At 36.6% G+C, this 14243-nt stretch overlaps 1 protein-coding gene across 8 annotated transcripts in view; it reads left to right on the plus strand.

Annotated features, from left to right (window-relative positions):
• The window catches only part of JAKMIP1 (janus kinase and microtubule interacting protein 1), a 157011-nt gene that overhangs the window by 121192 nt on the left and 21576 nt on the right, over positions 1–14243 (plus strand). For all 8 annotated transcript variants that reach the window (XM_063335447.1, XM_063335448.1, XM_063335453.1 and 5 more), the window contains 6 exons: positions 51–149; positions 3154–3255; positions 6067–6120; positions 7105–7170; positions 10855–10923; positions 14147–14224. In XM_063335447.1, the coding sequence (XP_063191517.1) occupies positions 51–149; positions 3154–3255; positions 6067–6120; positions 7105–7170; positions 10855–10923; positions 14147–14224 (468 nt within the window). The remainder of the gene's footprint in view (positions 1–50; positions 150–3153; positions 3256–6066; positions 6121–7104; positions 7171–10854; positions 10924–14146; positions 14225–14243) is intronic.

A 14243-nucleotide genomic window follows, 5' to 3' on the forward strand; every position in this document is an offset into this window, starting at 1 on the left:
TATCTTTTCCATTGCTTACGGGATGTTATGATGTTGTGTTTGTCTCATAGATTTACAGAATGGAACAAGAAGAGCATCAGCTGAAGAACGAGATGCAAGATGCAAAAGACCAGAATGAGCTGTTAGAATTCAGAGTGCTAGAGCTTGAAGTAAGAGATTCTCTCTGTTGCAAACTCTCAAATGGAGCAGAAATTATGTTTGAACCCAAGCTGAAATTCCTGTAAAGATTACTGATGTCTGGTGCATGTTTAAGGGAAATCACTTAGGTATCTATTTTTTAAATGTTGTATCTTGGGATAATGAAATTGATGCCACTGCCTTAATGTGTTTTGGAGAGACAGCTCGCTAATGTTTATAAAGTTGTAATATAGCTAATATATATTGCATATAGTTTGTTTTTCATCTAATAAAATATTTTGTTTTGCAATATTTTGCCTTTTTTATTTGTTTCATTTCCATAACTGCTCCTTTCCTGCATGTGAAATCACTTGGTATGTATACTACAGCCTTGGTTGGCATTGTTTAAATTAACACACCTTCTCACATCTTGCATGCAGTGATCTGACTAAAGATCTGACACATCCATCACATCAATGTATAATTGCTTTTAATTACATTGATTTAAGATTGACAACGTTTATATGAAGTAAAATGATCTCAAAAGAGCACATTTTGATAGTAGCTTTGAAAGAATTTCTCTTACCTGAAATCCATTTACTGATGGTATAAAATGGTTGTGGGCTGGAAATAATTGGCATCAGTCAATGGAAAAAAGGAAAAAAACCCTCTGAGAATGTCAAGGTTAAACTGGTTGCACACAAGTACAACTTCTGTACATGAAAGTAGAATGTTGCTGATAGCAACCAAATTCTATCCTTTGCAAAAATGAAATAAGTGAAGTTATGTGTGAATAACAATTTGAACACGTAGCCTGTGATTAAAGTAGAAAGCAATAGTTCTCATCACCTCATAAATGGGTCCCATGTCAAGTTTAGTAACACTAAACTGCTCGTATGTGATGCACAATTGTCACACGATTTTATTGCCTGATAACATTGTTCACTTTCAAAGATCATCGGCATCCTTAACACCATTTACAATAAACTCTCTAAGAAACCTGTCATTGTCACTCCACCATAATTTTCATCACCCAGCACGTTTCACCAAAAATTTTGGCATGTGTAACTTCTCTGATAAAGATGAAAATGTCATGTCTTCCTGTTATGTGGACATTCTGCTTTTTGTCTTTGACGTTTCTTAATCTTTTTTAATCCTTTATCATCTGTATATTTTCATGTCATAGCCCATTATATTCAAAATAATAAATTTAGGTTATTGGAATTTCAGTACACGTTCAGGAAAATAAAAATGCTTTCTAATATAAATCTTTATATTTTTATTAGGCAATTGTAAAGTAAAATACTGAGCAATTTAGCATTTGAGTTGGCAGTTACACTAGAAACTGCTTCCTAAAGTGTAAGTGTTCTTAGAATAATCCAAAAAATTTTCTTAGGAAAAGAAAAAAAGTGCTTTAATACATCCTTCATGAATGTCTTTTTCATATGGAAGAATCACAGGAAGAATAGCTCAGTGTGATGTGCCAAATCTTTAAGGACTTGTTTCACAGAATAACAATGGAAGTATTTTTGTGTGATTGCAAGAAAAGATTTTTTTCCTTAGTAGGCAAGCACATAGACACAAATGCGACTGGCAACGTGAATACTTTAGTAAAATCATTAATGTTTCTGGTAATCAGGACAGTGGTTTTTTGAGAGCCATTAAAGTATTTTGGATGAAAATTAGGCTAGAGTAGAAAACGCAAACGTTTGTCTACCATTTAACGCAAACAAATTCAGGTGAGTTTAAATGCAGGATAATAATTTCTTTAAAAATCTAACTGAATTTGGACAAGAATTAAGCTTCTGGGTTTGGATGACAACAGCTAGGTCATTTAATCCCATTTCAAAATTAGACTCTTAATACAAAAATTATTTAAAATAGAGCTTATGAGGGATAAAAATGTGTATGGGGTACGGAGATTTTTCCCTCTATGTGGTTTCAAATTAGATTTAAGCTAGTTAATGAGCAAGAGTTGCCATGCTTTGTAACTTGCTTAAGTGAATGGATGCAGCCCACCATATCAGTTAAAGTGCCTCACTTTGTGATTTAGGAAATTGGGCAATGCATGGATGGTCATAGGAACTAAAATATTTGCAGTAGCTCTCTTTCATTATACTGTCAGAAACTGAAGCTCTTGTTGTCAGTGCCTCCTCACATAATATGGAGAGGACATATGATTTTCATCACTTGTGTCCCCATGGCCATAGAGCATTCAGAGGAAGACCCAGTGCCTTATTTGCCCAGAGCCTTCAATCCAGTCATTTTCACAAGCTCGTTAAAATTTAAGTAAAATTGCTTATTTATTATTTTACCGCATTTCTGCCTTCTGAAGAAATAATAGGTTGGTATTTCGAAGAAATGCATGAAAGTCAAGTAGATAGGCTGGATAAGTTTTAGAAATACTATTGTTTCAGACAAATGGGAATTTATAATTTCTAGTTTGGGCAGAAAGAACATCATAAGTGTAAAGCAGTGCTGCCTTTCAACATATTCCAGCAGCCTGGGTTGTGCAGTGAATAGGACTGGGGATTTTACATGCTTTAATAGAAAGGTGAACTGTAGAATAAACAGGGAGCAGATACACAGCTTTAATTTTATTGAGAAAATCTTCAGTGATAATACTATTTCATGATGGAGTTTGAATTTTTTTCTGCAGTTTCTTCCTCCTAAATTGTTCTTTGTTCCATGAAAGAAAGCAGTAGTTAAATAAGGTTATAACCAACATAAAAAAACCGTAGAGTTTTTTAGGGCTCCAGTTAGTTGTTTGGCCAGTGTGCAAGGGTTCCTGCCTCTGAGGAGTGTCAGTTAACTTTGCAGAAATTGTGTATGCGTGGGATCAGTTGGGAGCTGACACCATATTTGTCCTTAGCTAAAGCTAAAATCCTTCAAATATGGGAAAGTAGGAGGAAATACCATGTATTTGGAATGGGAATAGGAATCTACCTTTTTATTGTACAGTTATGTTTTGTAAACTGGGAAATAAATATTTACATGTAATCACAAGTGTTGTTTTTAAACAAAATCTTTCCTCAGGAGAGAGAACGAAGGTCGCCGGCATTTAATCTTCATATAACCACCTTCCCTGAAAACAATGGAAGTGCACTTCAACTGTTCTGTCAACAGGAAGGAATAAAGGTATATGTAAAACATTAGTAACAGTTGGATGGCCAGGAACTTATTTGGAATGTCCGACCCAATATCCAAACAAATGGTTTGCCATCTTGCTGGAGGGAAGAAAAACTGAAAAAAATAAGTATAGTAAGAAAAGGTACTTCTCACTGGAGAAAGGGTTTCATAAGAATATGATCTGGTAGTCTGTCAGGAGTTCATCAATGAAAATGAAGGCTTGTCAATCAAAATAGTTCATATTTTGTTTAGGGTATTGCCTTAAAAACATTGCAGAGAAGAATGTGGATGTTGATGTGATTCATTGTCAGGCTTGCTACAGTACTTTGTTCTTGATATTAAATGTTTTCATCTAAGGTCAGAAATATGACATTCACCTATTACTTTACGCCCAATTTAGGTAAGCACCTATGCTTTTTGTTTGTTGAATTAATACGCGTGAGTTATTTGCCTAGGCCAGGGCCGTGAAGCGTGATATGCCTGATCCAAAACTCATTCAAATAGGTGAGACTCTATCTATCATTTTAGATCAAGCATGAGATAAATATCTCAGTTGGTTAGCTTCTGCTATGAGAATTACTCACTTCTCCCTTGAATAGACTAGCTGTACAAATGGATTTTGTATTTGTAATTGTATTTACAAGTCTGCTTATAGAAGGCTTGTTTCTATTCAGTGTCTTAACAAGCACAATACTAAACTGACATTGTAGGCTGCATGTTGTTAGGGAGCTGAGTAGTCTAAAAGAAAAAAAGTTAAAACCTGATTCTTACCTACCGGTGTGGTTGTGTAGTCATTTCCCAAACCACACCAAGAGTTATCACTTAGCATACCATCTTTCAAATAGAGCCTCTGTGGGATGCCAGACCTGCTTTTTAGCTTATCTACTATTCTAATTTGCATGTTGCCTGTAGCAGGTACAGCTTACCAGGATCTAGAATTCATATTTTTTCTTCTGTCTTCTGTTGCACTTCTGAACAGACGTGGTTTTTATCTGTGTTTCAGTTCACTTACCTGGAAGCAGGAGCAGTCACCTAATATGGGCATACTGAAATTGTTGACTTTTTATGGTTTCAGTGTCTTTCAAAATTGTTAGCCATCAGTAGCAAATTAGACTTTAGAACGATGCAAAATCTGATTTGGTTTCTAAATCTTCCTACATGCTTCATCATGGAAATACATGAATTAGAATGAGTATTTCTGGCTAAATAGGTGCAAAAACTTGCATGTCGTACTGAATTCCGTTCTTCACTGGTGTAACTGATCAGCTAAAGAAGTTTACATTAAACGTTGTCAATGCTCATCATAATCAATAGTTTTGTTTTTAACACCAATTGTGTATTAAGCTCTGCACCACTCTAAAATTTTTGGTGTGCCCTGTTTAATAGTTGATGTAACATCTGGAGACACTGCTGATGCGTTTGGGGAGAGATGGAAGAGAAGGAGAGGACTTCTCAGGATAGACCAACTTGAACATAACATATTATGTCTTTTTTGCAGCCAGGATGGAATAATTTGTAGATTCTCTCCACATCTGTGTCTAGTCTTCAGGAAATCTTTCATTTCTTATTAAGCCTTCCTCACTGGAGAATGTATCTGTTAGGTACAGAGCCATGAGCAAGTATATTCTCGTGTAATTATGCAATTTGCAAGCACAGCTAATCTAGCTTTACAAATTTTTAAAGACTGATCATTCTGACTACCCACGTAATGCAGTTGCACAACACATAGATGCAAACCAGCATGTTTTGTACTGTAAGTAATGAAACTAGTGAGCCAAGACACAGCCCTCTGAAAAGTGGCCTCCACTAAGAAGTGCTGAATAGGAGTACAAGTTGAGGATGCCAGCTTTTAACAAGACTGTTGTGCTTTGTGCATGTGTATTATGCATTTTGGACTAACGTGAACTAGTCTTTGCCCATGCTCCCAAGCCTTCCTACCTTCAAATTGCATGGCGGCATAGAGGCTGTCGATGCAATGATCCCTGGTCCATATTAACTTCTGGACTGTACCTGGGATAGGTCAGGAGAATGTGATTCATGCAGGTTAAAAATTTCCATGAATATTCCCAAAAACCTTTTAAAGTAGAAAATAGAGTTCTTGGGCCTAGGAATGGTTCCTGGCACTGTGTAAAATACTGACACTGTGTGATTTTACTCCTCTCTTGTTTGTATCAAAGGAGCGTTTTTCTTGCTTTCAGCGACTGGGCCTTAATGAGGATGGGTTCTTTGCTGCTTTTTGTAGATCTGGGGCTGCGTGGCAGAAAAATGGGGCTTTCTACTCACAAAGGTTGTGAGCTGATAGCATTTGGAAGAGCAGGTTCAGCCCACTGTGCACATTCCCTTCTACTCTGAGGCTGATTTGAAACTCCACTCTTGTTTAACAAAGAAAATAAAAAAAACCCCATGCAACAAAGCGTTCTTCACAATTATTTTGTTCGTGCTCTCTGTCATTTTAATTTCTGTATCTTGATGTGCTTGATGCTCCACTCCAAACAAGCAGAAAAAACAGTCCTTTAGCCAGTTTATCAGTTTTGATCTTTTTTCTGCACACATCAGGAAGATGGTAAACGTGTGTCGTACGGGAACATTCTGCCCTCATACACAGACATCCAGGTTGTTTCCTATAATCAAGAGTGACATTTGGTTTTGCCTCTGAAAGTATCAATAGCGCTTTTGTAATTGTGATGCAAAGCTAATCGTTCACTTATTTATGTTGCAAGTCTTTTTGCATGCAGAAGTGAATAAAGGGTACGTAAAATGTAGCATATAAAAACTTTCTCACCTACTGTGTAAAAAATAAGTGTTGAATATCTTTTTCAGGACGTGAATATATCTGAACTTATGAAGAAGCTAGATATTCTTGGAGATAATGGGGTAACAAATTTTTAATTTCAAATATACTTCCAGTTTTATGGTTATTTTAAAGCATTTTTTTCCCCACAGCAGGAAAAAACATTCAAGAAAATGCAGAGAGTGATTTTTATATACCTATATTTGTATGAACAATATGAATGGTTAGGTAAGACTTTTATGAACTTAAAATATTTCAGTTAACCTGATGCTCATGAGAAGTGTAATTTCTCAAGATAGGCTGAATGACATAGGAAAAGTGACATAGCACTGTAGTAGGCAGAGGGAAAAGATATAAAACAGGATAGGGGAGGAAAATAGGGAAGTCGGAGCTAAGTTATTCCTGAATTTTTTCTCTTGAGTAGTAATAGTAGCACCTGCTACTGTGAAGGATGCCTCTGCCAGGAGTGACTTTACTGTGAGAAAGGGCAAGGATTACTGGTTCCCCTTCTTCCCCTGTATTGCCAAATACCGTATAAAATCTTGGTCATGCAGTTTGGGCACAAACATCCATGGAGCTGGGTCCACTTTAAGGGTAGCTTTAACAGTTTGCAGTCTTTATAATACTAGTTTTAAGCTCTAGATTTAGTTTTTAGTGTTGAAAGTTCTGATGCTCTTTCTTTGCATTATTTTTGTTAATGGGAAGTCTAGCTCTGAAATGCGTTTGAGGAAGATTCACTTGCTGCAGGGCTATAGTCCAGTGAACTGGCATTTTTTTGTCTAGAAAAGGAAAATAAAATTCCAAAATCCCTGACAGAAACCACCTAATTTTCATTGAATGATGAACTGTTGCAAAAGCATTGTGGGAGTGGTGCACTGAAATAGAGTGGAGACTAAGTGCCCTAGGTCTAGCTTTTAATACTTTCAATCATGGGATCCTTTTCGGTTGTGTTTATAGAGTGCTAAATGTTATAGCTGATTTATTCTTTAAAGTAAAGTTAAAATTTATTGCTTGCATTGAAGGATGGATTTCCAATCCAATTTGAAATGCCTCTTTTTGTATTTTAGAATTTGAGAAATGAAGAACAGGTTGCAATAATCCAAGCTGGGACTGTGCTTTCCCTCTGTGAAAAGGTAGAATTCAGTAAAGATTTTTCTCTGCCTAAAGGCTGACCGTGTCTTGTAAGAGATCACATAACTTTGCCAGGGAAGCATGGCTTTTCTGTTAAAAATGTTTCTTTGTCTGGATTTGGAGCATGTATTCATCCTTACATGACTGTTTGGATTGTGGTGTCTTGAGGTAAAATCAAATTTACAAAATAAACCCAATTTAAAAATAAAAACATATTTGGGGGATATTTTGGAGATATATAAAGTACTAAGAAGCCACTTAAGAAGAAAGACTTCATTCTCAGATGCGCCAATGTTCTCTGCTCTCTGGGAACAGGGTGCTGTGAAGTCCTCTGTAGGTTGTCCCACCATCTTCCATTTTGGGCCCGCTTCTGTGTGTGACTGAAAAAGCTCCGAGTGGTCTGTGGTCCTTTCCTCCATAAATTACTGGGCACAGATAGCAAAAAAGTAGTTTGCACAAGATAGGTAATCAGTCAGGTCACTCAGTTCTGCATGACTAGTTCTTTACTTCTCCAATTACAGAGAGAATATGATCTGTATATGAATAAAGATGACATTTAGCATTAAGACTTGCCTTTTTCTCTGAAGAAGCTTTGTCCATCCTTTTCATAGGTTTCTAGTAAATTTTTCCTCGATGCATTTTTGAAGTTCAGAGTCAGAACTTTAAAATTAAAATTTGAGCATTTTGTAATAATTGCTTTAATTGGTACAATTTTGGTAATCTACTTATCTAAATATCTTAATGTAGATAATCTAAATTAGGTAATTTAATAATCATTGATTTAAGTGAGTAATTGCTATAAGTAAAATAAAATTGAGGAAAAGCACTAAAATATCTATGTTTTTCATTGCATTATAACATTAAAAAGGGGAGGGGATGATCTTTACATCCAATAATGGAAGTGGAAGAACCCCAGTACACAAGGCTAAGATAAAGAGCAAAACTGGACAAATTTTAGGGACTGGACTGGATTATTTTTCTTGAAGTAAATTAGTGCTTGTGCAAAAAGTGCCACTGGAATTAGTGAGTTTATTTAATTGGTGTCAGAGTGGTGCAAAATAAGTTATTTCCATTAGCAATGGATCACAACAATAAATGTTTTGAAGTTGTATCAACTGGAATAGTTCCTTAAATGAATAGAAACATAGAGTTACAATGGATACTTTATTTGTTTATGCTAAAGGTGGTCTATAATTTCATTTGACATATTATTTTCCAGTTCCTAGTTTTCCTTAACTTTTTTTTTTTTTCCTTTGTGGTCTAATCATATGGTCTGGTTATTACAGAAATTGAACACTCCATCAGAAAGATGGAGATTTCGGTTTTATCTTCTGTAGGTAAATAGACTGCATTTAAAGAATGAGATGAAAATAGTTCACGTTATCTATGGACTCTATCCATTTTATGTCATTTTAGTGAAGTGCCTCACAGTTACCTAGTAAGTACAAGATGGTAGCAAATTGAATCAAGAGGGTACTCTGAGAAGCATGAAACCTTTTCGTCTTTTTCATAGTGCACATTTGAGGTACAGGCTAATCAAGTTACTCTGATTTTCTCCATAACAGAAGGCACTATCCATGTCCAAAGTTTACTAAGAAAAAGAAATAGCAGAAAATAGTCTTGTGCTGTCCTTAACAAAACAAAAAAGATACCACCTTTCATAATATTGTGTTTTACAGCACAGAAAATTCAGACGAAATGTGATAAGTAAGACTGGGTGATAGTTTTAACATAAGTTCTATTGGGTGCATATACTGAATTTAGTTTAAAGGAAATTTAAAGCAAATCCACTGCCTTCTCCAGTGTAGTGTAATCATCTCAGATGTCCCTCTAAATATGGGCTAGATAGCTTCCCATGTGCATTCCTATAGTTCCTTAATTACAAGAAACTATCACATATCATCATCTCGTAATGGGACCATTTGGTAGAGAAATGGTACTACAGACATAGATGTGCTAGTTATATTCACATGTGCTAATTAATCACACTCAATGTTTATTCAGATCAAATTTTTATATTCAGCCACTAGAAGTGATCTTTTGGAAATCAAGCTGCCAGGCAAGGAAAGTTTCTGGGTTCTGCTGGCACAATTTCAGAAGCTTATTTTGAATGCTACAGCTGATTACAACTCCTAAATACCTGGTTGTCTCTTCTGTGCCGCTTGGTTCCAGAAAGGCTTACAGACATAGAAAGATCAGAATCAACATTTAGTTTGGCATATCATTCATACCTCCAAAAAAATTAGACCTCTAATTTTTGCAAATAACCCTCATTTGCAAATATTGAGGGTAGCTGTGAGAGCTGCTGAGGACGTCCCATTTCTATTGATCTCAAGGATTCAGAATGCTCACTGTCTTGCCGAAACCTTCATCAGCAGTGAGGCTTTCCTAAGGAATATCTTCAGTCTGCCACCTTCAAAATGAGGAAAGCAAAGATGATATGAATAGAATCACTGGGGAATACGGTGTTCCTGTTCACTTTTTTCAGCTCTGCACAAAGTAGATAAAACAAGTTTCCATTTTTATCCAACAGTCTCTTAAATAGCGGAAGGTCCAAAAGGATGAATTAATTAATTCACATTTTGCTTATTTGTAAACTTATGTTTGCAGATTTCCTATCTAAATCTTTGGGAAAAAATGGGTATGTCATTAATTCCTTTGAGTCTGAGCCCAAATGAACTCACCAAACCCCTACATTTTAAAATTCAATGTGTAATGCTTACCAAAATAATTAAACGGGGGTAATCCAGAGTTAGTAAGCAAATCGTTTGAGGAAAGTGATAGTTCTCAGTGGCAAAGCTACAGTTGGTCTTAATGGGATCTGTGACTACAAAAAGAAGTATAAGTCCAAACTATACTCTCTGTAAGTTAGTCATTGATCCTTATTGTAGACCAATAAGGAAATGAAACAAAACAGTTCAGAACTGAGCATTTCCATCCATTCTTAAATGCTGACTATAAATATAGTCCTGGTGACACTTAGTAATTAAGCAAGAACCTTCTTATCGATGCATTTAAATATTATGATATGTAATTTTACCTTTGGAATGCAATGGTCATTCTTCTTAATTCTGTTTGATCTGTTTATCACCAGAATGGTAAGGGATTCACGGTGGCAACTGCATGAACATCCATCTCTGTCGATTTTATTGTTCCCTTTACATTACTGATGTTTTAGAAGTGAGTCTCTTCCCACAAAGGGTGCAGCAAACTGCACAAAATACAGGATCAAGTTTGCCACAGTGGCTTTTGTTTAAATTGCCTTCTGGAAAAATGCAGGACTGGTGCCCTGGAATCATGTAATGGTTTTGCAAATCAGGCCAACAGGCGTTGGGTATATCAAGTCGGAAACAATCAGGCTGATTTTGCATTCTTCACCCAAGTTTATTTTGTATCTTGAACTTTGCAGGGAAGGGAAGGGAATTAAAGGGAAAACCCTTTAATTTATCGTAGAAAAACAGCCTCCACGTGTTAGTCTTTAGTATGTTTCTACAGTCCTCCGTTCTGCCTGTGTTTTCACTACCTGTTTGTTCATGCCTAACTTCAAAGTGAATAGGTGACAAGGGGGAAGCACGTGCCTGGGAGTGTTGGCAACAAACTTGCAAAATGTTTGGTGCAAATTTTTTCAGAAGGTCTGTTTTTTTCATTTTTTATTTTTTCCTCTTCACACTGCTATGTTCACATAGTGGTTGAAACAGATAGAGGGGACAGAAGCTGCACTGACACAGAAGATGTTAGACCTGGAGAATGAAAAGGTAAGGAATGATAACTACAAATGTAATTCATCTAGCAAAAACTCATCTCAAGGCAATGTGTATAAACTTCATCACAGGTTGATTTGTTGCTTTTCTCTGCTTAGGTAATTTCTCCATGGTAGGTTTCTAGAACAATTTATTGTTTGTATTCTTTGGGGTGGGAGGCTACTGTCAAAGGTATATAGAACAAAAATAGCAAAATATATTCAAATTAGGACATAAAGTCATAACTTTACAGAGCATATGAACCAAACAGTGTGAAATTGTCTTTGTGCTTTCTCTGTGTATTAATTTGTCTGGCAACAGCATCTCCTTTTTAATCTTGGGGTCATGTTAGTAGAATTGTCAAGGATATTCCTTTGTTCTCTGGTATTCACCTTCTGGACAACTTGTAAAGACCTCTTACTCCAGATGACCTTTCTTGCCCCGAGGTCTTCATGCTTAAAGGCAGAATGTTTTCCCAAAAGCAGTTCTGTCTTGTGTAACAAACTCAGTGCCATACTGACTTTATTTTTCCATATGTTGAAGAAAGAGTTTTGGAATGAGCGTTTGGTTTATTGGTTTACCATGCATGCTGGGCTTCCCATCTTCAAATGGTTTTACAAACACTGATTAATCCTCGCCACACCTTTTACAGGTAGATAAGTAATCAGCATTACATTCACCTTAAAGAATGGGAAACGGAGACAGGGAGGTTAAGTGATTTGCCCAGGGCCACTGAAGAAGTGTGTGTTTGGGCCAAAATCAAAAAAAGGAGTGCTCAGACTGTGTTCTCTGTTGGTTGTAGCCTATCACACTGGTTATTCTTTAACATAGGTATGATCCTTTCCACATTTAGTATTTCTTTATTTTTAACTTTTGTTAAGGTAAAATGCAAAGGTTTTGGAGAGGCAAAGTGCCCACAAATACTAGATTCTTTTATAAAAGGATTTGGCAAGCGATAGGGTTTTTTCTAACTTGGTTTATTATCTTCCCACTTATTATCTGTGATCTTTTCACGTCTTACTCTGGATAGCCCTGTGTTTATTTGTTTAGCATAGCAATCTGAGAGTCTGCATTGCCAATGATTGACTCTATACAAATACTATTGTATTGTGGCACTTTCAGAAGGGCTGAGCACTGGCTTAGTTGTCCTTGGAACCCACATGAAGAGTTTGAGATCCTATTCTTGTTTCCCTCCCTCTGGCATTTTGTGGCCAGCTTTTACAGTAGCTTTTGGAGAAGCAACATGATCAGGGCCAGCTGCGTTGCTATTGTGGGACTTTTTGGTAGCTCTGACTCTCTATAGTCTTGGGCAAGTCAGCCTACTTCTTTCATGTCAGTCACTTGTAACCATGTTAGGACCAGGCCTGTCCTTTGCTTTGTGTAACACAGCTCACAGTGGTATTGCATCTTGTACAACAGCCATGTAGTTGTTTCTGTAGTCTACATAAGAAAATAATGCCACCTAGGTAGTCAAGATGGGATTCACTTGCATAAAAATGGTGTCTAATGCCATATTACATTCTTAAGAGTTCTGAAGATGTCCACAAGGGGCCGAGAAATATGTCCTGCAGGACCTGTTGGAGACCCCTGCTCTTCTGGACCAGCAGCTGAAGTAGCATGCCCTAAAATGTCTATAATAGCAATAGATGCCCATCTGTGTTAGGTGAATTCCAGCCCCAAGATCAAAGTCTGACTTAAACTTTGGTTCTACTTTCGATATTAATTCATAGGTAATTAAAAAAACTCCAAGTTTGCAAAAAACCCTGAATAACAGATATTATAGTTCTTATACAGAGAACAAACAGCAACTTATTCCTCTGGATCTTCTAATTGCTGGTCTTGTATGTTGCTGCTATTGCCAATTATGAGCTGTTCTTAACAAGTGTGAGGTCATCTGTAGTCATTTTATGCTCTGAGCCCCTCCCAAGCATTAATTTGCTGATTGGTATGGATTTGTTTTAAACCAGATGTTTGGAGTGAGAATTCATCATCATGCTTCATGCTTAGGCAAATTCTATGCCAGTGCTACACAGCTGACAGAAAAACTGTCAGGAGTCCACATATACGTCTGCAGGTAAAATTTGGCCAAATAAGTGACTTTGGGGCAATCCCATATCCAATAAAACTAACCAGACCAGCAACATGTGATTTTTTTTTTCTTTATACTGTTAATAAAAACTACAATCAATCATCTTAAGAACCCTATGTATTTAATTTGGCATTTATTCTATATGTTGGGAAATGCATGAGTTTTTTCCAACGTTCTTTTTTCTATTCAACATATTAAATTCAATCAAAGGGCTTCTCTGCTTTCTGAACGACTACTAATTTTTTTGAGCATGAAAACCTGCCTTGAAAGAAAAGTTGGTAAAATCAAGTAACTATTTTATGTTCCACTTACTACTCTGAAGGCATGTTTTGCAAGAGCACGGTCACCAGTCAGGTCTCATTTGCCTATTCAGGCAACCATTCAAACGCCCACCTCTTTCTTGCAACATTATGCTTTTGGATACTGAGTTCCACTGAAATCCCAGCCCATGTTTTTATATATATGTATATATAGACACACACACACACAAACGTGTGTGTATATATATATGTGTGCATAAAAAACTGTGGAAGTCGTTGAGTTTGATTTTTAAAAACAAAAGCAAAAAATCCCTGTAAATCCTAGGTATGTTGAAAACTTCTTCAGCTAAAGTCACTTAACCTCTCTGGGCCTCACTTTACCCATTTCAAATTGGCTTCCTACCTTTCCAAGTTGAGAACTGAGCTTTTACTTCTGCTTCACTAATGCAGACAATATAGATTACGGTTTCCCCTGTGATTTCCTTAAGGGCGAGCACTGGATATTTTCAGTGAAGCAGTAAAGTGCCCTCATGCGTGTTTCTCTCTTTCCTCCCTTGGCCTGTCCTGGGCAGGTAGCAACAATTGGACCACATGCATGCACGTTCCCGTTCACCTTTCAGACTTTGTGAGCACTTCTGTCAGGTCAAGGCAGGTTGTACACTGGTGTAGAGGTCTCTACTTTATAGGTACAACTCGTCAATATGATACGTGTATTTCAAGTGCTAATATTGTAAATTTGCTATTCCAAATATCCATAGGATGAATGCGGTCATTGGCTATAGATATTCTTTGCTTTCAAGAGGAAAGCTCACATAAAAATGATGGCATTTATGGTTCTTCATGAATTAGTATAAAGAACAAACACTCCCTTGTTTTTATTATTGTTCAGGACCTGTTCAGTAAACAGAAGGGTTATTTAGAGGAAGAACTCGACTACAGGAAGCAAGCTCTGGACCAGGCATACATGGTAGGAAAAGATCAGTCAT

This window comes from Chroicocephalus ridibundus, chromosome 5, assembly GCF_963924245.1.
Source record: "Chroicocephalus ridibundus chromosome 5, bChrRid1.1, whole genome shotgun sequence".
NCBI classification, from domain to species: domain Eukaryota; kingdom Metazoa; phylum Chordata; class Aves; order Charadriiformes; family Laridae; genus Chroicocephalus; species Chroicocephalus ridibundus.